The sequence below is a fragment of the Schistocerca nitens genome, chromosome 1 (genome assembly GCF_023898315.1).
Source record: "Schistocerca nitens isolate TAMUIC-IGC-003100 chromosome 1, iqSchNite1.1, whole genome shotgun sequence".
Taxonomy (NCBI): Eukaryota; Metazoa; Arthropoda; class Insecta; order Orthoptera; family Acrididae; genus Schistocerca; species Schistocerca nitens.
This window is the reverse complement of record NC_064614.1, coordinates 539,645,030-539,669,484: the sequence shown is the minus strand read 5'-3', so window position 1 is coordinate 539,669,484 and position 24,455 is coordinate 539,645,030. Positions and strand designations below refer to the sequence as shown.

Genomic DNA, 24,455 nt, shown 5'->3' with positions numbered 1-24,455 from the left:
GGGGTGGACCACAGTTGGATGGAGGAGTAACTGAGACACACAGGATTCAACATTGGTGTTGTATTTTTGCAAGAAAGTGTTTCCAATGTAGGGACTGAGAGAAGGAGACAAGGTCCGTCCAGCATGATTAAATTTGGAAGTGGAGAAAAAGGTACAGCTTTGGGAAAGGGCTGATACTTCTGTGGGACTAAGACTTTTGGAGGAAAGGTTCATGACTGTGTTTTGGGTCTGTTTAGGTTCTGGATTCTGTAGGATGGTGGGAAGGAGTTTTTGGGGGTGGGGTATATGCAGTAGGTCTGCGAGGCAGGGTTTGTCAGCTATGAGGAGATGTGGGGTTTGGAGGCTGCTGAAGAGGTTGTGGACAGGGGTAGTCCAAGGTAGGAGTAGGAGGTGAACAGCTTGGAGAGTTTTTTGAGGTGGCACTGTGCATACTGTTCTAGTTCCTAGAGGACAAGAACTTCAATGTGTGAGGTGGGATACAGAAGGCAACACCTGTTTCCACAATGACCTCCATCTGTTCAGATTTCACCAGTCCTTCAACCTTGCCAACATAATACTGCAAAACTCCTTGCAATATCTCCTCTCCATCTGTAAAATTCTTCTTCAGTGCAATCCCAAATTTCTGTATCCCATCTCCCACATCGAAACTCATGTCCTCAGGAACTAGAGCAGTACCCCACCTTCAAAAACTCCCTCCCTCCACCATACAGAATCGAGAACCTAAACAGATCCGAAACACGGTCACGAACCATTCTTCCAAAAGCTTTAGTCCCATAAAAGTATCAGTCCTTTCCAAGTGCCTTACCTTTTGCCTCATTCCCAAATTCAAAAATGCTGGACTGACCTTCACTCCTTCTCCCAGCCCATACCATGGAAACACTATTTTGCCACCAATCAGATTCAACCAAAGCCCAACGCTGAACCATCCAAACTTGATCCATCCCCACTTCTCTCAAATCACCTCCTGTTAACTTTCCAGAATTTTGTACCCTTGGATATTGCCTCACCATCATTCCCCAAATCCTTTAACATGCAAGTTGACCTTACATCCACAGAGAGAATTGCAATCCACTAGCTACAAACTTGTCCCGACCTTATAATCTACCTGCTGAGAAAGGCTCCACCACAGTGGTTTTTAACCAAAAGTATTACCTGGCAGAATGACTCCACCAACTGTCAGATTATTACAATTACAAACCCTGCCACAGTGACCCCATTCCAGAAAGCCAGCAGTATCTCCAGCCTCTCCTCAAATTCTTAGGCCCATCCCAGAGCCTCTCCCCAGAGTCTGTGTCTGGTTACTGTGCTTCCACTGAGAGAATCTCTGCTCTCGCAGACCAACACCTTCAGCATATTACCTGCAACATACCCTCCTATACAAAAGACACCAACCTTTTCCTCAACTGACTCTCCACAGTTCCTGTTCCTTTATCAGATGGTGCCCTGCTGCACTGCCGCTATCAGACACTACCTTTCCCAACTCCAGATGGATTCCAAATGTACAAACTCCTTCCTGGTCACCATGATCAACTATATCCTCACCCAAAATTACTTCCTCTTTTGAAGGTCTCACCTACAAACAAATCAAAGGTACAGAAATAGGCACCAGCATGGCACTAGCATGGAACCATCCTATGCCAACTATTTATGGGGCATCTAGAAGAATCCTTCCTAACCACCCAGAATCCCAACTCCCTCACCTGTTCAGGTTCACTGATCACTTCTTCATGATCTGGATCAAGGGTGAGGACACACAGTTTATATTCCTCCAGAACCTCAACACATGCTTCCCCGTTCACTTCACCTGATCCTCCTCAACAAGCCACCATCCTCAATGTTGACCTCCACCTCAAAGATGGCCACATCAGTACCTGTCCATACCAAACCTACCAATCACCAGCAATACCTCAACTTTGACAGCTGCCAACCAATCCATTCCAAGAAGCCCCTCCAACACAGCCTAGCCTCCAGTGGCCATCGCACCTGTAGTGATGTGCATTCTCTCTCGAAATATGTCAAAGCTTTCACTGAAGTATTAACAGACAATAATTACCCTCCCAATCTTGAACAGAAACAGATCTCCTGTGCCGTATCCGTCCAGTCACCCATCACTTCCCCAAGTCCCAACTTCCGGCCACAGAGGAGCATTCCCTTGTGACTTCCTCTTTTTGTGCCCTGAAATGAGGAATGTCCTACCCACTATCCTTCCCACCCCTCCCACATCAGTATTCCACCACCCACCAAACTTACACAATATCCTCATTCATCCCTACTCAACCCCTGCTCCCAAACCCTGCCTCATATCTTTGTAATAGACCTAGATGTAAGACCTGTCCCATACATCCTTCCACCACACTACTGATTCCAGTCCAGTCATAAGCATTATCTATCCCATCAAAGCAGGGCTACCTGTGAAACCATTCATATTATCTACAACCTAAGCTGCAGTCACTGTGCTGCATTCTATGTGGGAACGCAACCAACAAGCAGTTTCTCCACGTGAATGGCCACGAACATACTGTGGCCAAGAAACAGCTGGACTGCCCAATTGCCGAGCATGTTGTCAATTACAACATTCTTCACTTCAATGTCTGCTTCACAACCTGTGCCATCTGGATCTTTCACACCAACACCAGCTTTTCTGAACTGCCCGGAGGGAAATCTCCTTGCAATGTATCCTATGTTCCCGTAACCCTCCAGTCCTCAACCTCCATTAGTCACTGTTCTTCACCCACCTCTCCCCTTCCCAGTTTCCACTCCAGCACTACAATGCTGTCTATTCCACCAATGTACCCACAGTCTTTTTATTTATCGCCATTTCCGTCCCCCTCCACCCCCTCCCCTTTCCTCCAGACTGCAACTAGCTGCCCTACCTGCTCCCACAAGCAGCACTTTACCATCTGCCACCCCTATCCTGCCATCCCCCTCCCTCCCTGGCCCAGCCTTTTCCTTAACCCCAACAACCAGATTGCTTTTTCCATCATGCACTGTTGCTTGAAGTCTTGACTCAGTAACTACTGACAGTGGTCGTGTGTGTGTGTGTGTGTGTGTGTGTGTGTGTGTGTGTGTGTGTGAGTGCATTTGTGTGCACATTGTCTAATTCGGAAAGAGGCCTTTCGGCTGAAAGCTAACTTGTCTAGCAGTCTTTCTGTTGTGGCTATCTGTGAACTCTGTACCTCATTATGTGATGAGTAGCCATCTATCCCCTTCATAATATTGTGAAATAAATAAAAAAAGAATACAAATCTTTGCTGCCTATCTGTTAGTAATATATGTAATCTAATATACATAACGTGGACAACACTCAGTGAATTACTATTCAGTGTAGAAGAGATGATGCAAATAGGTGACAGACTCAAAGGCTTGATGTACAGAACAGATACTGAAATTCACTAAATAATAATTTTTGCAGTGGTATTCTAAAGGTTAAAAAGATTGACAGAAAGGTGGAATGAAAAAGTCTCTACATATTTGAAACAAGGGTGAGAAGAAGGATTTTTACATACATAAAAGACTGAGGAGGGAGGAGACAATGGGCATGCAAGGAAGTATAAGTAAGTTGGATGGCTAACTGCTTACAAATACTGTGAGAATCAAGCAGATTCACGAGACTAGCTGTGTGGCAAGAAATCTGACAGCTCAGTTGACAAACCTGCGATGGACGCAAAACCACAGCAGATAATCACACTTTTGTACACCAGAATGCAGAGGCAGGATGAGCTAAATGCATTAATCCAGATGAGTGCTTAAGAGACTGGAAGGAGACAACACAACACCAAAGGAGATAAAGGTAATCTTCAGGATCTGTGACTGTTGTATGATGATGATGATGATGATGATGATGAATTATAGCACAGAATCAAACCACAGTCATAAATTCACATATACAGTACCACTGGAATTATCCTGGATTGCTCTTAAACACCCATTGCAACTGCATTTAAAAGCATTCATATAATGTCACAAATATTATCCAAATGACAAAAAGAAAGAGAGATCTTCTTTTAAAGCTGAAACAGTTACCTGTATGAAACAGCCCAGTGCCAAGAAAAGAGTAAGATTCTAAAGAATTCAGCCAATGTAAGGAATGCTGCCCATTTTACACCATTCCAAACACATTCTTCACTACTCTCAGCATATTGCAGCAAATTGCGCATGAATATGGTCTGAAAACAAAGTTCATGTTAATTATCAAAATTATTCTGCACTGAATGAAAATGAAATAAAATCATACATTAACACATTTAAAATAAAAATTAAAACAAAATATTGTCCAAAAATTACACAGCTTGCAGCCTGAAATGTGAAATGTCTCATAATATAAACTACTCAAATCGCTGAATCTGCCGTAAAGAAGTTGCATCAAAGATCAGGTGTACAGATAGGTATGAAAATTACAGAACTATCACTTTGATAAGTCACAGTTGCAAAATACTAACATGAATCCTGTACATAAGACTGGAAAAACTTGTAGAAGCCAGCCTTGGGAACATCAGTTTGGATTACGGAGAAATATGGAAACATGCAAAGCAATACTGACACTAAGACGTCTCATAGAAGATAGGTTAAGGAAAGGCAAATCTATGTTTACAGCATTTGTAGAGTTGGAGAAAGTTTTTGACAATGTTGACTGGAATACTCTCTTTCAAACTCTAAAGGTGGCTAGGGTAAACAACAGGGAGTGAAAGGCATATTTACAGTTCACACAGGAACCAGATGACAGATGTAAGAGTCGGTCGCCTATCCCCAATCTTATTTACTCTGCATATTGAGGAAGCAGTAAAGGAAACAAAAGAAAAATTTGGACTAGGAATTAAAGTGCAGGGAGAAGAAACAAAAACTTTGAGTACTCCGATGACACTGTAATTCTGTCAGGGACAGCAAAGGACTTGGAAGAGCAGTTGAACAGATTGAATAGTGTCTTGAAAGGAGGATATAAGGTGAACACCAACAAAATCAAAATGAGGATAATGGAATGTAGTTGAATTAAATCAGGTGATGCTGAGGGAATTAGCTTACGAAATTAGACACTTGAACTAGTAAAGGAGTTTTGCTAATTGGGAAGTAAAATAACTAGACTAGATTAGATTAGTTTTTCGTTCCAGAGATCCGTACTGAGGAGATCCTCGAGGATGTGGAACATGTCACTTTTTTTTTAAGCTGAAATAACAATACTTATAGTATGAGTATATACTATACATCATTTTTTAAGCTGAAATAACAGTACTAATAGGATGAGTATATACAATACATCATTTGTTTCTATTAAAAAATTCGTCAATGGAGTAGAAGGAGTTGGCCACTAGTAAGTCTTTCAGGCTTCTTTTAAACTGATCTTTATCTGTAACTAAATTTTTTATGTTTGCTGGCAAATTATTGAAGATGAGTGTTCCTGAGTAGTGGACTCCTTTTTGAACTAAAGTGCTTTTAAGTCCCTGTGCAGATCATTTTTGTTCCTGGTATTGTATGTATGAACTGAGCTGTTTGTTGGAAAAAGATATATATTATTTAGGACAAATTTTATTAAGGAGTAAATATACTGAGAGGCAGTAGTTAGTATACCCAGTTCTTTGAAGAGGTTTCTACAGGACGTCCGTGAATTTACTCTACAAATAATACGTATTACATGCTTTTGGACTCTGAAAACTTTTGTTTGACTTGAAGAGTTACCTCAAAATATTATACCATACGACATTATGGAATGAAAGAAGGCAAAGTATGCAAGCTTTTTCATTTTTATGTCGTCCATGTCTGCTAACACTCGAATTGCAAACAGATTTGTTAAGGCGTTTCTGCAGTTCTGTGGTGTGCTCTTCCCAACTGAATTTATTATCAAGTTGTAATCCCAGGAATTTAAAACTGTCAACCTCTTTTATCTGCTCTTCTTGATACTTAATGCATATGCTGGGTGGAAACCTCTTACAGGTTCTGAATTGCATATAGTGAGTCTTTTCGAAGTTTAATTTCAATGAGTTGGCTTTAAACCATTAATTAATATCCATGAAAATATCATTAGCAGAGCTTTCTAGAACTACACTCAACATACTATTTATTGCAATACTTGTGTCATCTGCAAACAAAACGAACTCTGCTTCTGGCAGTGTAACTGATGAGAGATCATTAATGTACACAAGAAAAAGCAATAGCCCTAAAATGGATCCTTGTGGGACACCACATGTAATTTCTTCCCATTCTGATGATGACTGATGACTTAATTCACTAGTCCCTTGCACTGACACCCTTTGTTTCCTGTTAGCGAGGTATGACTTGAACCATTTTGCAGCGCTGCCCGTGACACCGTAGAATTCTAATTTATTTAAAAGGATGTTGTGGTTCACACAATCAAATGCCTATGACAAATCACAGAAAATACTTGCTGCATGCAATTTGTTATTTAATGAATTAAGTACATTTTCACTGTAGGTGTAAATAGCCTTCTCGATATCAGAACCCTTCAGAAATCCAAACTGTGTTTGATAATATGTTATTTGTGGTCAGATGGTTGAGAAGCTGCCTGTACACTACTTTTTCTAAAATTTTTGAGAATGCTGGCAAAAGTGAAATTGGTCTGTAGTTTGATGATATCTCTTTATCCCCTTTCTTGAATAGAGGCTTAACATCTGCATATTTTAGCCAGTCAGGAAATGTCCCAGTTATAATTGATTGGTTACACAAGTAACTTAGAATTGTACTAAACTCACAAGAACATGCCTTAATTAACTTTGTTGATATTTCATAGTAACCACTAAAATGCTTTGTTTTTAAAGATTTTATTATGGAAGTTATTTCTTTTGGTGAAGTGAGTGACATATTCATGTACCTGAAGCTATTTGTAAAGGCTAGGTTCAGATATTCAAGGGCATTATTTACTGATCCTGACAATCCCATTCTATCAGTAATGGATATAAAGTATTTGTTAAATAGATTTGCTACACTATGCCCATCGGTTACTAATGTCTCATCTACCCTTAATGGTATTTGGTCCTGTTCCTTTCTGGTTCTAACAGTCTCCTCTTTCACTATATCCCATATTGTTTTTATTTTGTTCCCTGACATTGCTATCTTCTTCTCGTGGCGCATTTGTTTAGATGTCTGAATTACTTTTTTTAATATTTTACAGTATTCCTTGTATTTAGCTAAATCATCAGCATTGGAGTTATTCTTGGTTGATAGATACATTTTCCTTTTTGTCTTACAGGAAATCTTTATTCCTTGTGTAATCCATGGTTTTATTATAGACTTCTGTTTAATTTGAGTAACTTTTAGAGGAAAACAGTTTTCAAACATGGTACTGACATTGTTCATGAATGTGTTATATTTTTCATTCATGTCATGAGCACTATAAACATCTTTCCAGTTCGTATCTTTGCGCAGTTTTCTAAAACACTCAATTTTTGGTTGACTGACTACTCTTCTGTACTCAGATTTAGCAGTCTTGATAATCTGCTTAGAATTTACATCTAAAACAAGGATCTGCATGTCATGATCTGATAGTCCATTTATTACAGGTTTAATGATATGATTTTGTTCCTTTGATTTGTCTATAAAAATGTTATCAATGGCTGTCCTTGAGGATTTAGTGATCCTAGTTGGAAAGTTTACAGTGTGAGTTAGATTGAAAGACAACATTACTAACTGCAGTAAATGTTTACTGAAGATTGCATTAGAAAATCTGTATTAAAGTCACCAGCAATCAAAATGTCTTTGTTTCTTCCTGTTAAATAACCCTAAAGAGCTTCTAGATGATTTATGAATAGATTATAATTTCCTGCAGGTGCTCGGTAGATAGTTACTATTATATAGGATCTGTTATGGAACTCTATTTCTGTTGCACATGATTCTAGATGCTGGTCTCAACAGAATTTATTAATGTTAATGGTCTTGAATTTATGGCAGTTTTTAATAAATGTGGCAACTCCTCCTCCCTCCATATCTACTCTGCAGAAGTAGGAAGCTAGCTTAAATCCTGAAATGTCTAACATATCTATACCAGTGCTCACTTGATGTTCAGAGAGGCAGATTATGTCAATTTGGTTAGATGAATTTATTTCATCAATACAAATGATGAGCAAATTAGGGAGGATATAAAATGTAGACTGGTAATGGCAAGAAAAGTGTTTCTGAAGAAGATAAATTTGTTAACATCAAATACAGATTTAAGTGTCAGGAAAACCTTTCTGAAAGCATTTGTATTGATTATAGCCATGTATGGAAGTGAAACATGGATGATACACAGTTTAGACAAGAAGATAATAGAAGGTTTTGAGATGTGAAACTGCAGAAGAATGCTGAAGATTAGATGGGTAGATCATGTAGCTAATGAGGATGTACTGAAGAGAATTGGGGAGAAGAGAAGGGATTGGTTGGTAGGACACATTCTGAGGCATCAAGGGATCACCAATTTAATACTGGAGGGGAGTGTGGGGGGTAAAAATCATAGAGGGAGACCAAGAGGTGAATACAGTAGGCAGATTCAGAAGGATGTAGGTCGCAGTAGTTACTTGGAGATGAAGAGGCTTGTGCAGGATAGAGTAGGATGGAGAGCTGCATCAAACCAGTCTTTGGACTGAAGACCACGACAACAAACAACATCAAAGATCTAAGTACAAAATAAATTACTTTAATATACAGGGTGGAGAAAAATTGTGTCATAAAATTTTAACCCTGGATAGCTGATACCAGTAGGAACCAAAATTACTAATGTTGTGTGGGTCGACAAAGCATAATTTTTAAGCTACTGAAACTTGATGACAGGTGCTCCAATTTGACGCAGGGTTGCCCTATTGCCGGATGCTCTGGACAACACATGACCACAAATGCTTTGCCTGCCAGGGATCACGATGTATTGAAGGCGGCCCACAAGCTCGGTGGTAGTGCACCAGCCTTCCCCTCTAGGAGGGGGGCTGGGGGAAAATCTGATGGGGTCCCGACACATCCATTGTAGTTTGATGATATGACATATCGGGAACAAACCAGTCAACAGTTGTTAGTTCACATACAGAAAGTCTTTTACAAATTGTGTCAGACCTGAAAAGGGCCTTTTTTTGTAGCTAGGACATTGTTTACTTACAGCAGGTGATCGAACTGGCAACCCTCTGACGTGACACAAGCTTGATAACGTCGAATGGTGTTTTGCCAAACTCTTTCAAAGATTCCTGACATTTCCCCGATGTGATTGGCAGCATGTTGAATGCAATCCATTAATTCCTTTTCATTTCTAGGTGGTTCATGTCTGGGTGGGTGAACTAGAACCTTGAAGAATCAGCACAGGAAAAAGTCCGGTGGTGTGAGGTCTGGTGATTGCTGGGGCCATATCCTATGAGCACTCTGCCAATTACCCAGCTGTCAAAGAGTTCATCTACATATCTGCGCACAGCTTGACTGTTATGTGCAGGTACCCCATCATGCTGCAACCACATGCATAGCCGTATGTCCAGGGGAAATCTTCCATCAGGCCGGGTAGAGTTTCTTGCAAAAAGTGATGGTAATTTACCCCAATAAGTCGAGGAGGTAGATGGACCAGCCCAATCAGATGTTCACTCACAATGCCTACCCAAACGTTGAGCATAAATCGTTCCTCATGTGCATGGACATATGTGATGTGAGGATTTCCCCTTGCCCAGTAATGAACGTTTCGAGTGTTGTAAAGGCCATCCCGGTGGCAGGTGCACACATCAGTAAACAACACAATGGTGGGGAAGTTGGGATCTCGTGCAACACATCACAGAAACCATCGGCAAAACCCTAGCCTATTGTTCATAGTCTGCCACAGAACTTAGGTCTTGGACAGGGTGGAAACTAGATTGATGCTGGCCGTCATTGCTCAAAACCTCCCAGACTAACCGATGAGTGACCCCCATGTCATGACCAACTGCTCAAGTACTTGTCGTACATGCTTCCTCGAAGTGCTTGAGAACAATCTCTTCAAATGCAGCATCCTATCGTGTTCGAGGTCTTCCAGCATCAACCTGATATCCCATAATGAGCCTGCTTTGCGAAGTCGCCGGTGTATTGCTGTAAATGTTTGCAGGTGTGGGTGGCGTCTTCTTGGGTACCATTCCTTATACAACTGTCAAGCTTCATGTGTGTTACTGTTGGCTAGTCCATAAACAAAAACCATATCCCATTGTTCTTCAAACAAATACTGTGATGCCAAGCTTATTGTATGACCAAATCACAGGTGACGCGTGTGTGCTCTGAAGCAAAGCTTACATGTGAATGTCTCTGACATGAAGTGGAGACAAACAGCAATACCTATTCAACACATGTGCGTATCACATTGGGGCAGTGACAGGGTGATGGAAATTTGTATGTGTGAACCAACAACCATAGCGCTGCCCATCAACTGACGAACAGCAACAGAGCAATCCCATGGCCACGGAACTCTTGGTGCCAAGTTTCTGTAGTTTAAAAATGGTGCATTGTCGACCTACACAACATTAGTAATTTTTGTTCCTACTGGCAACAGCTATCCAGAGTTAAAATTTTGTGACACAATTTCTCCCCACCCTGTATATTTACATATTCATGATACTGAAATTCATCAATAATAAGAAAAGTCTAGAAATTACTTTCACAAACACTCTGTTCCAACAGCAGTAGAATTTTAGCAGATATTTTAATTTCTATATGTTACCATGAATCAGTAGATACTCCCCTTGGAATGAACATGGATGTTAAAAACAAATAAAAGAAGAAAGTTTTGGGTTGAATGTCCAGTTGACAATAAGGTAATTGAAGATGTAGCACAAACTCAATAGAACAAGGATTGGGAAAGGAAACCAGCTACAACCTTTCCAGAATGACCAACATAACAAAAAGTGCTGTGTCATTTCAAAAGGATAATGTCACCATTCATAGTTTTCATCATTTATTGTCAACTCTAAGAGGAATATTCCCTGGTTATCCAACACATTTTTTTAGTAAGAATAGTTGGCCTGCCCTGTCACCTGATTTGATATCAAATGATACTGAACAGCTAAGGAAAGAAATGTAGCAGCAGCTACCATCATTCAGGCCACAATGAGTAACAAAGCAATGGAGAACAGGTGCAAATGGCTGCAGTGTTAGTTATCAGTGATAACCACAATTTTGGTTACATTATCTTCAGAAGTTACTGAAAAAAATCTATCATATGTGCTTTTCATAAATACTGTAAAAGACTTTTTCTGTTTACCTCTTATTCTTACTTTTTATTTCCCTTAAAAGTCTTTTTAACTAATGTTTAAGACATGCTGTAAAAAGAATAAGACTGCAATGTCATCACAATTATGCACTGCTCTTTTGAAGCCAATCGAAAAATGAAGGCTACTGCATGCAGAATGTTTCATAATGGTGACAAATATGAAATCAAAAAATAAGGTGACTGTATGTTTGAGGTTAAAGCATTCTGCCAGACTCGGATTCAGCAGTGAATACCTATATTTTTGTGAACACTACACTGCAAATTACACCATGTGAAGACACTTCCAAATCACCTCAAATATTTAACTTTTCACTAGTTCCTCCCCTGTCCTTCCAGACTCAAAATTAATTATAAACCAGTCATGTATCTACCCAGTCAATGGCTGTCACAAGAAGGAGCATTTATTTATTTATTTATATTTTCTTTACATGAAGCCATCACAATAATGGCTTTGCATCAGAAATACTAATACAACAATAATTATACTTACAAAATATGTTACATACTACAACTGTTGCATCTTATATCAATCGAACAGAACTCTTTCCATTTGTTGTCAGACCTTTTCACCTGGTACACAGAATCCCATTTCCCCTCTGCTACTTTGTCTTCAAAGGCATTAATGTTTGATCTATTCAGAGTTATTTTCTGCTGAACAATTTTTTTTATTTTTTATATGCACTAGTAAAACAGAACATTATGACCACCTTCCTAATAGCCAGTATGTTCACCTTTGGAATGGATAACAGCAGCAATGAATCATGGGATGAAAGCAATGAGGCCTTAGCAGGTCACCAGAGGGAGTTGGCACTACATATGCACATACAAGTCACTTAAATCCTGTAAATTCTGGCAAGGGGGGCAATGTGCTCTGATGCCACGTTCAACATCTACATCTACATCCACATGGATACATTGCAAATCATACTTAAGTGTCTTTCAGACAGTTCAGTGAACTACCTTCACAATAATTCTCTATTATTCCAATGCCGAACAGTGTGCGAAAAAACAAACACCTATATCTTTCTGTGTGAGCTCTGATTTCCTTCCCCCCCCCCCCCCCCCTGTACTGGTTGGCATCAACAAAATATTTTCACATTCAGAGGAGACAGTTGGTGATTGAAATTTGTGAGAAGATTCCACTGCAATGAAAAATGACTTTGTTTTAATGAAGTCCACCAAAAACCTTGTATCATGTCAGAGACACTCTCTCCCCTACTTCATGATAATACAAAATATGCTGCCATTCTTTAAACTTTCTTGATGTACTCCATTAATCCTATCTGGTAAGGATCCACACTGCACAGAAGTACTCTAAAAGAAGACGGACAAGCGTAGTGCAGGCAGTGTCTTTAGTAGATCTGTTATATTTTCTAAGCGTCCTGCCAATAAAATTCAGTCTTTGGTTTGCCTTCCCCACAACATTTGAATCACATCCCAAACGTGATCCTTGAACCACTCCATCACACTCCTAGCATCGTGACATGGTGAATTATCCTGCTGAAAAATGTCATCCATCAGGAAATATGATCATCATGAAGTGGTGTACAAGGTCTGCAAACAGAGTCATGGTGCCTTGCATGAGCTCCACTGGACCTATGGATGTCAACATGAATGTTTCCCAGAGCATAATGGGGCTGCCACCAGCTTGTCTCTGTCTCGCAGTACAGGTGTTAATGAGCTATTCCCCTGCAAGATGACAGATTCGCACCCTCCCATTGGCATGATGAAGAAGACATTGGGATTCATCAGACCACGCAATGCTCTGCCACTGTGCCAACATCCAGTGCCAATGGTCACATGCCCATTTCAGTCATAGTTGCCAATGTCATATTATTAACATTAGCACATGCACTGATTGTCAATGCAGAATCCCATCAATAGGAGTGTTTGGCATACTGTATGATTCAGACACACTTGTGCCCTGCCTAGCATTTATGTCTGATGTTAGTTCCACCACAGTTCACTGCCTGTCCCGTTTTACCTGTCTGTCCAGCCTACGATGTCCGACATCTGCAATGAGGGATGGCCGCCCAACCTCACGACGTTCAGCTTGGTTTTTCCATGTGTTGTAGACACTCACCACAGCACTCCTCAAGCACCCAACAAGTTGTGCAGTTTCTGAAATGCTCATGCTGAGCCTCCGGACCTTCACAATATGCCCTCGGTCAAACTCAGATAGATCATGCACCTTCTCCACTTTACACACTGACAGCACACTCAGTGATACCATATGCACCATAATGTGGTGGCTGATCAGTGTAATTGAATTTGTGCACTCTATCTCGTGACAATTGTGGTCAGAATATTCAAAATCTAAACTACTATAATTTACCTTATGTATTGCATTTCTGTTGATTACAGTGTAATGTATTCTAGTGGAGCATGTGTCTGTTACTCTAGAGTATGGGTTTATTATCTTTAAAATATTGTACACATCAAATATAAGCATGTGAAATAAAGCTCAGCTCTACAAAAAATCAAAAGAGAGAAAGTCAGGACTGAATATGTGAGGACAGACCTGCAGGTGACTTTGACTGAGGAGGAAAGAATGAGCGCTGCAAGATCGATGTGGGAACGTCGTGTGAAGTAAATGCAACTGACTCAAACTCCGTGTCATTATTGGGAGATGGAGGTACCACATGAGTGACCTGGGAGGACAAGGGCAGACCAGGTTAATGAAGATCTCAAAAGGAGAGGAGTAACATGGGATGCAGTGGGCAGAGAAAAGCTGTAACAGGATAGAAATCAATGTAGGCATATTATTCACAAAACTCCTAACCAGTTTTCTGGAGTTAAATCCTGATGATGATGATGCTGATGATGATAAGCTTACCACATAAGTGCGTTTCAAGGTTATTATGTTATTTTACTTTGCATCTATGTTAAATATAATATGGTTGTTAGGACAATTGTGACCAACTATACTATTAAGTCTATCCGTAAAGCATACTATGTCAGCATTTGATGGAAGATATACTCCAATCACTTTATGCTTAGGTAACATAAGGTCATTACTGTCAAACACAACACCTACAGTTTTGATTGATGCTTCTTTGCAGAGATCTCTCATGTGCATACACACAAACACAAAATGTCCCCCCCCCCCCCCTTCTACGCGCGTGTGCGCCCACACACACACACACACACACACACACACACACACACACACACACACACACACACAGAAACTGAATATCAATCAACTGGAAAGTGTTTTTCTAATATTCATCTATTAAACATTTGCAAAAGGATGCCACTGGTTGAGACAGTGCCTATGTGTGGTTTGGCCTATCTTCTGGTGGTAGCACAGACTATCAGTGCTTTACCACTGAAATTGTGACTACAATGTTCAATAAAGGACTATTGAACAAGGGCACTCATATGATGTTGAGAGGGGGGGACTCGAGCTTGGGGTATGGAGTATTTTTAATATTTTGGGAGGTGAATGGCAGCTTGTAAGTAGCCATAAAAAAGTTCCACTTCTGACCCTCTTAAGAACGAACATAATAAAGACGTTTAAATCATTTCCCTTTCCCTGATCGCTCCCCCCCCCCCTCCCTCCTCCTTACCACTGTGCATGGGTGCCATCATCTTTTTTGAGGCTTACATATACTCTCACAGTAATAGAGTCCATCATACAACTGACAGCAACAGCATATTGTAATTATATTCAACAGTAAACAATTAAGTACATGCAATGACCCACATGATTTCATTTTCTGTATCCCCCAGAACATGCTGAGATGCTTTGTGCTCCTCTCCACAGAGACTTGTTGTACACAGCATCGTAACAAAGAAATGCAAATGTCTAACCAAATAACAGATACTTCATCTCACACCCAACAGCATTGCTTGTAAATGCTGCATCATATATAATTTCTACAGCTTGCCTTATTAGCCATGTCTAACTTGTTCAGTAAAATTTTTGTTCAGTAATCACCTTTTCATAAATAATAATGTGCAAGACTGACTCCACACATTTTGACTCCCTAGACAAATAACATCTTTAGTTCCCTCAATTTGCCATTGCCCCCCCCCCCCCCCCCCGCCACCAACGTATGCCCCATTTCTCTCTCCCCCCACCCCACCCCACCCCCACCCCCCGGTCCCTCCTGCCTCGCACTCTGCCACCCAATAGCTCTGTCTAATTCCCTTCCCAGTAAAAACTAAAGACCGGTAAGAATATGTTGTTCAAATGATAATACATAAATTATTAAAACAATCCTGCTGGAGGAACATTCGTAACTGAGCATTATAATAGAGATTGAAAGTACCGATTCAGTTGTACAGTTTTTTGATTTTCCAAAGCTTACACCCTGACTGGTTTTAGGCTATTACATGCCCATCATCAACTGTGATAATTTTCTGCTGCAGGAGAGCATAGGATGTGGTATACCACCAGCGAGTGCAGAGCATGGTGAGCTCCATGTTCTGTGCTCTCTACTGTGGCGCTCGGGGTCACTGCACAAAATTATCACATTCAATGATGGGCATGTAACTGCCTGAAACTGGTTGTGGTCTAAGCATTGAAAACTTAAAAAAAGAGAACCTTTACAAATGAAGTGATATTTTCAATTTCTACATAAATTATGATGTCACAGTAATTGGTTTTGTAACAGTTTGCAGCATTTAATAATAAAAAAGGACACTGGATACTAATCAGTAAAGAATAGGCCAAGAATAATTTCTCATCAAAACTCAAAGTTATTTCACCATTACTGTGAAACTAATAGGAGTTCCCACCTCCCCCTCTCCCTGGCTCAGACCCTTCGTAAACTATTGTCCATAATCATCCCATATTTATTTCCACATCTATGTCACCAGTGACAAATTGGGGTGAAAATCTGAGGATTAAATTTTGACAAGACTTCACTAACAGTGTCAGATAATTGCCTAAAATTTCTGAGATTTTTAGGCCCAATAGTTACTTAGACATGGGTGCACTCCTGCATATCTGCAAAATGTCCCCAGTTATTTGTAGTTAAAGCACCAAATCATTGTGTGAAAATGCTGAAACAGGGTAACATCAATATAACAAGTTGTTAAGTAATAGCTCTGAAAGCAGACACTAGGTATTGTTAATGTTTCATTTAATTGATTGAAAAAAGAGGATCATGTTCTAATATTGTTTATTCTTCTTTCATGGTAGTTTAAATCTAAGCATTTATTTTGATTATGAACAAGTACACTGTCAGAAGTAAAAACTGTGTGTACTGCCATTCTCACGTGAAAATTTGTATGAAAGTTTGTAGAAAACTTGTATTTTGTTCATAAAATCAAATGTACCTGCATGTACTAAATAAAATTCAAGATGAATGCAAATTTAGAACTTTCCTATCAGCTTTTCATTTGTTTCTAACTGCCTACAAATACACTTAACATCCTCCTTATTACAAATATTTTCCTTGTATTACATAAATTAATGGTGAGCAAGATGTATGAGACAGGCGAAATACCCTCAGACTTCAAGAAGAATATAATAATTCCAGTCCCAAAGAAAGCAGGGCATGACAGATGTGAAAATGACCGAACTATCAGTTTAATAAGCCACACCTGCAAAATACTAACACGAATTCTTTACAGGCGAATGGAAAAACTGGTAGAAGCTGACCTCGGGGAAGATCAGTTTGGATTCTGTAGATATGTTGAACACATGAGGCAATACTGGCCCTAGACTTATCTTAGAAAATAGATTAACGAAAGGCAAACATACATTTCTAGCATTAATAGACTTAGAGAAAGCTTTTGACAATGTTGACTGGAATACTCTCTTTCAAATTCTGAAGGTGGCAGGGGTAAAATACAGGGAGCAAAAGGCTATTTACAATTTGTACAGAAACCAGAAGGCAGTTATAAGAGTCGAGGGGTATGAAAGGGAAGCAGTGGTTGGGAAGGGAGTGAGAGAGGGTTGTAGTCTATCCCTGATGTTATTCAATTTGTATATTGAGCAAGCAGTAAAGGAAACAAAAGAAAAATTCAGAGTAGGAATTAAAATCCATGGAGAAGAAATTAAAACTTTGAGGTTTGCCGATGACATTGTAATTCTGTCAGAGACAGCAAAGGACCTGGAAGAGCAGCTGAATGGGATGGACAGTGTCTTGAAAAGAGGATATAAGATGAACACCAACAAAAGCAATACGAGGATAATGGAATGTAGTTGAATTAAATCGGGTGATGCTGAGGGAATTAGATTAGGAAATGAGACGCTTAAAGTAGTAAATGAGATTTTGCTATTTGGGGAGCAAAATAACTGATGATGGTCGAAGTAGAGAGGATATAAAATGTAGACTGGCAATGGCAAGGAAAGCATTTCTGAAGAAAAGAAATTTGTTAACATCGAGTATAGATTTAAGTGTCAGGAAGTCTTTTCTGAAAGTATTTGTATGGAGTGTAGCCATGTATGGAAGTGAAACATGGACGATAAATAGTTTAGACAAAAAGAGAATAGAAGCTTTCGAAATCTGTTGCTACAGAAGGATGCTGAAGATTAGATGGGTAGATCACATAACTAATGAGGAGGTATTGAATAGAATTGGGGAGAAGAGAAATTTGTGGCACAACTTGACTAGAAGGGATCGGTTGGTAGGACATATTCTGAGGCATCAAGGGATCACCAATTTAATATTGGAGGCAGCGCGGAGGGTAAAAATTGTAGAGGGAGAACAAGAGATGAATACACTAAACAGATTTAGGACGTAGGTTGCAGTAGATACTGGGAGATGAAGAAGTTTGCACAGGATGGAGTAGCATGGAAAGCTGCATCAAACCAACAACAACAACATAAATTAAAAAGAAAATGCATTGTATTGAGAATTTTTAATTTACTATGTAAGACACAACAGAGGCCCAGTATCAAAATTATAATTTTCTCTCCCTCTCTCTCTCTCTGGTCCTGTTTTAGAACTTTCACATTATGATATAGTGCACTACTAGAGATGCTGCAACTGCAAATGACAAGGACCAATTTGGAAGTACACAAGAGGAAACTCACATGACATATAAAAAGTCTGACAGTGAGATACAAGGATTTTATTGCAGTACTGCACCCTAATACATCAAGAAATACTGCCAACATTGATTTATTACCAGAATGAATTTTCACTCTGCAAGGAAGTTAATGATTTATTTACTGGCTGAAACAGTAAATAAATAAAATCAAATAATTAAATACCTTTCACCACAAAAAATTACTTATATTATTACCAAATTGTAAATCACACATTTGCATTTTCATCAAATATCTAAAACTGCAAAAAAAATCATTTCATATTTGTAAAGAAGAGAAAACAACACACTGCAGGATATGTAAGGAGTTATGGGATGGAAAAAGAAAAAGTGTCAGGATATAGCCTCTTCTGAAATTAAGGCTACCACAGTGAATTATTACTATTATTGTTATTATTAATATTATCACTTTTCTTTTTGTAAAGCGTGAACTTTTTAGAGTGGAGTGGAATGAAGTTTATTCATTGTTATAGTGGTAAGTCAAAATAAGCAAGTTACAAGTCTTTGTTGAGGATGCCACTAGTGAGTGATGCTTACACAGCAACAAGAATAATGCTGGTTAGGAGGCAAAGCATCAACAACTTAACCTACCAAAAAACTCAATTTGTTGAAATTTTCTGGATTTCTGCCATACATTTGGTGGTTCACAAATATTTACATGCTAGCTGGCTGCCTAGCTCATTTGTATTATATAACTGTTCCTACAATTTCACGAAAACTTCACAGCATTTACAGCAGCTAAAACTGACTTCTTGTCATTGTTGTGGTCTTTAGTCCGGAGACTGGTTTGAAAACTGACTTCTTGTCGTTGTTGTGGTCGTTAGTCCAGAGACTGGTTTGATGCAGCTCTCCATGCTACTCGATCCTGTGCAAGCCTCTCTGTCTCCAAGTAACTACTGCAGCCTTCTGAATCTGCTTAGTGTACTCATCTCTTGGTCTCCCTCTATGATTTTTACTCTCCACGCTTCCCTCCAATACTAAACTGATGATCCCTTGATGCCTCAGAATGTGTCCACCAACTGATCCCTTCTTCTAGTCAAGTTGTGCCACAAATTCCTCTTCTCCTCAATTCTATTCAGTAGCTCCTCATTAGTTACATGATCTGCCATCTAATCTTCAGCAGTCTCCTGTAGCACCACATTCCAAATTATTTATCTAAAACGTTTATCATCCACGTTTCACTTCCATACATGGCTACACTCCATACAAATATTTACACTTAAATCTATACTCAATGTTAACAAATATCTCTTCTTCAGAAACACTTTTCTTGCCATTGCCAGTCTGCATTTTATATCTTCCCTACTTCGACCACCATCAGTTACTTTGCTTCACAAATAGCAAAACTCATTCAATACCTTATGTGTCTCATTTCCTAATCTAATACCCTCAGCATCACCTGATTTAATTTGACTACATTCCATTATCATCATTTTCCTTTTTGTTGCTGTTCATCGTATCTCCTCCTTTCAAGGCATTGTTCATTAAATTCAACTGCTCTTCCAGGTCGTTTGCTGTTTCTGACAGAATTACAATGTCATTGGCAAACCTCTTCATTTCCTTTACTGCTTGCTCAGTATAACCCTGTCTCACTCCCTTCTCAGCCACTGCTTCCCTTTTGTGCCCCTCAACTCTTATAACTGCCACCTGGTTTCTGCACAAATTGTATATAGCCTTTCACTCCCTGAATTTTACCCCTGCTGCCCTTAGAATTTCAAAGAGAGTATTCCAGTCAACATGGTCAAAAGCTTTCTCTAAGTTTGCAAATGCTAGAAATGTAGGTTTGCTTTCCTTAATCTATCTTGTAAGATAAGCTGTAGGGTCAGTATTGCCTCACGTGTTCAAACATTTCTACGGAATCCAAACTGATCTTCCCCAAAAATGACTTCTAAAAGTTTTTCAAGTTGTTTGTAAAGAATTCGTGTTAGTATTTTGCAACCGTGACTTATTAAACTGATAGATCGGTAATTTTCACACCTGTTAACACCTGCTTTCTTTGGGATTGGAATTATTATATTCTTCTTGAAGTCTGAGGGTATTTCACATGTCTCGTACATCTTGCTCACCAAATGGAGGAGTTCTGTCATGTCTCACTCATCTAAGGCTATCAGTAGTTCTAATGGAATGTTGTCTACTCCTGGGTCTTTGTTTCAAAATAGGTCTTTCGGTGCTCTGTCAAAGTCTTCACATCATACCATATCTCCCACTTCATCTTCATCTATGTCCTCTTCCACTTCCATAATATTGCCCTCAAGTACATTGCCCTTGTATACACTCTCTATATACTCCTTCCACCTTTCTGCTTTCCCTTCTTTGCCTAGGACTGGTTTTCCATCTGAGCTCTTGATATTCATAAAGGTAGTTCTCTTTTCTCCAAAGGTCCTTTAATTTTCCTGTATGCAGTATCTATCTTACCCCTAGTGATATATGCTTCTACATCCTTACATTTGTCCTCTAGCCATCCCTACTTAGCCATTTTGCACTTCCTGTCAATCTCAGTTTTGAGACATTTGCATTCCTTTTCGTCTGCTTCATTTACTTAATTTTCATATATTCTCATTTCATCAATTAAATTCATTATCTCTTCTATTACCCAAGGTTTTCTACTAGTCCTTTTCCTTTTGCCTACTTGATCCTCTGTTGTCTTCACTATTTTATCTCTCGAAGCTAGCAATTCTTCTTGTATTGTATTTCTTACCCCTGTTCTTGTCAATCATTCCCTAACGCTCCCTCTGAAACCCTCAACAACCTCCAGTTCTTTCAGTTTATCCAGGTCCCATCTCCTTAAATTCCTACCTTTTTGCAGTTTCTTCAATTTTAATTTACAGTTCATAACCAATAAATTGTGGTCAGAGTCCACATCTGCTCCTGGAAATGTCTTACAATTTAAAACCTCGTTCCGAAATCTCTGTCTTACAATTATATAACCTATCTGAAACCTTCTAGTGTCTCCGGGCCTCTTACACATATACAACCTTCATTCATGATTCTTAAACCAAGTGTTAGCTACGATTAAGTTATGTTCTGTGCAAAATTCTACCAGGTGACTTCCTCTTTTGTTCCTTACCCACAGGCCATACTCACCTACTACTTTTCCTTCTCTTCCTTTTCCCACTATCGAATTCCATCATGACTATTAAATTTTGGTCTCCCTTAACTATTTGAATAATTTCTTTTATCACATCATACATTTCTTCAATCTCTCTGTCATCTAAGGAGCTAGTCGGCGTATAAACTTGTACTACTGTGGTAGGTGTGGGCTTCGTGTCTATCTTAGCTACAATAATGTGTTCACTATGCTGTTCGTAGTAGCTTATACGGGTTCCTTTTTTTTATTCAATGTTAAACCTACTCCTGTATTAGTGTTATTTGATTTTGTATTTATAATCCTGTATTCACTTGACCAGATGTCTTGTTCCTCCAGCCACCGAACTTCGCTAATTCCCACAACATCTAACATTAACCTATTCATTTCCCTTTTTTAATTTTCTAACCTGCCTGACTGATTAAGGGATCTGACATTCCACGTTCTGATCCACTGAACGTCCGTTTTATTTCTCGTGATAACGACATCCTCCTGAGTAGTCGCCGCCCAGAGATCCAAATGGGGACTATTTTACCTCCAGAATATTTTACCCAAGAGGGCGCCATCATCATTTAACCATAAAGTAAAGCTGCATGTGCTCGGGAAAAATTATGGTTATAGTTTCTCCTCACCTTAAGCAGTTCACAGTACCAGCACATATAATGTAATTACAGTTGATTCATTCATCTGGGTATAAACCTACACATATGGAGGTAGTCATTCCACCTAATACTTACAGGACTTACAAATCCCATAACAAGGCTTGCAGCATACAGCATGCATGAAACAATCATACGTGTCTGTATAAACTTCCTCACTACTCTGGACAAAGATGCATCATTAAGTCCCACTCGTGCCACTTCATCCTGCCAAATAAGCTGCAACCTAAGGAAAAGTAGAAATACAATTTGAAATATCTCATTCCACTATTCCATTTAAAATTTTATAAATAAAGATAACACAAAGAAATGGAGCAAAAATGTGCGTATAAAAATGTCTCAATATATATAATATTGATACATTCCATCCTAGATTTTCCATTGTTTGTCTCTTTTATGTCTGATACTTTATGTATAAAATTTTATGTGCAGATTACAGAATATTCTCTTACCTTTGAGAATTTAGATCACATGATTCAAGATGTGAACCTTGAGGTAGATCTTCTAAAGTGAAGCCTTTTTTGTGAGCATGATACATGTAAGGTGAAACCCATGAATAATAAATATATGAAAAAAGGCCAGCACTATCAATACCCAAAACCTTTTTGTTCCTAAAAGCAAATCAAAACATTTTATTAACAAAAATAAATTAACTTTAAGATATTAATATACATAGTTTGAAACTTGTTGTTGGAATGGACTCTCATTGCCCACTTTATGAATGGAATATCGCAGTCTTGATTCATTTATACCAGGTACTTACAATTAAACTTTAATTACTTGAGGCAGTGCAGATGGAAACTATTTACCGTATGGGTACTCAGCTTTATAGGAATTATGCACAGACTATGGGCTGCAGGATTTGTGTCATTAGTAGTGTTATAGTCATGACTTGCCATTAGATACCAGTAGTGATATGGAGCCACAGAGGAGAAACACAAGCATCAGTATGCATTACAGCTGCAGACAGTCAACATGAGTCTGTACAATATGAGTAGGGCTTTACTCAGAAAGCTGTTTTATCAAAACATCAGTAACACTGCTGCTGCTCTTTAAAAGATTGACACATTCGAGGAATACAGAGAAGTCCTTGTTCTGCACCAGGGTTGAAGAACATGATTTGAAAGGTCAGATTAACTGTCAATTTGGGAATTACTCCTTGGACAGACATACAGCGCATTATGCTACAAATTGTTGAAAAAGTTACTATTGCCATGGCTGAGAATGCTGGATGCAATGTGCAATCTTCTAGCATCTGAACATTACATGGTACACCATTCAAAAAGAGCTCCAAACAAATGAGAAATGGTATCTCTTGTATAGTTCCAAGCTGTCATGGATGCAGATGGCCATTACACTGAGCAATATTTGTAACCTGGAACATAAACCTGGTAAAGCAATTAACAAATCTTACCCTTTCACGTGAAAATTAAAATGTGTTTCCTTCAATGGTTTAGTCATTTTTCTTTTGCATGTCCTGAACAAATTTTTCCACAAAGATTCATTGTCCTATAATCACTTTTTTTTCATGGGGGTCTTCTCAAGTAGCATAAGTTGAATTGTAGCTGCCCAGTGTTCAAAAACAGTGGGAAGTACAGAAATTGAATAAAGAAAAAAATACATTTCACTGAAATACAAATAGTTGTTAGCTAGTAGTGTCTTCTTACGTTAGTCCCCCAATTCATAAAGCTTTCTATATAAATCATAATCAATGTCATTATAATTTTTACCTAGTGTAACAAATACTTTTTTTTGCCCCCCCCCCCCCCCCCCTCTGTGTTGGTGTCTAGGAATGATGAACACCTTTTATTTTCATTAATCTGTTCCATATTAATTAACAGCCCTACACAACTATACTTTATAAGAAAAATTAGTAATGCATATTACAAATAAATGTTAAACAGAGTTAGTTTCTACTAATCTCTGGGAATAAAATGCTTTGGAATCATTCAAAATACTTACCTGATATTTCTTCGAACTGGAATAAGATTTTTGAGGGCAGGCTGATACCTTGACATTCCATGATTTGTCATGTATTGTGGAGTGGTATTTACATATGCACGATAAGGGCTACGTTGTAAGGAACTGTCCCTCCTGCCTTTCAGCCTTTAAAGAAAAAAAGATTAGTGGTTTTCATAGAGATTACTGTTTGATAAAATATGAGCTATTTTTCATATAATATGTATCTACCATAACCTAAGTTCAGGGAGCGATTCTGAAACACAGAAAATTTGTCATTAAATGTTCTTGACAGGTGGTCGTTTAAATTTTCTTTATGCCAGTTCTCTTTTTTATTGCATTAGTAGCTGCAGGCTACTAGTGGCCACAGTGTAACAACATGTAAGTCAGAATAACATGTATGTAACAGGACTTCACGGTGTGGCTAGCTACAATCAGCTGAAAACTGCACTGCACAGTGGTAATGGCCTTAGCAGGTGGGTCAGTGCCACCGTAACCAGGGCAAATCTCTTTTTACTGGTGACGAGCCCAGTTGCCATGTTTAGAGAAGCAAATGTGC

At 38.9% G+C, this 24,455-nt stretch overlaps 1 protein-coding gene across 6 annotated transcripts in view; it reads right to left on the bottom strand.

Annotated features, from left to right (window-relative positions):
* Positions 1-24,455, bottom strand: part of LOC126253797 (ATP-binding cassette sub-family C member 5-like) — a 546,227-nt gene that overhangs the window by 443,952 nt on the left and 77,820 nt on the right. For all 6 annotated transcript variants that reach the window (XM_049955254.1, XM_049955255.1, XM_049955256.1 and 3 more), the window contains exons 3-6: positions 23,900-24,043; positions 22,390-22,548; positions 22,016-22,163; positions 4,024-4,166 (exon numbers count right to left, since the gene is read on the bottom strand). In XM_049955254.1, coding sequence (XP_049811211.1) covers positions 4,024-4,166; positions 22,016-22,163; positions 22,390-22,548; positions 23,900-24,043 — 594 coding nt within the window. The remainder of the gene's footprint in view (positions 1-4,023; positions 4,167-22,015; positions 22,164-22,389; positions 22,549-23,899; positions 24,044-24,455) is intronic.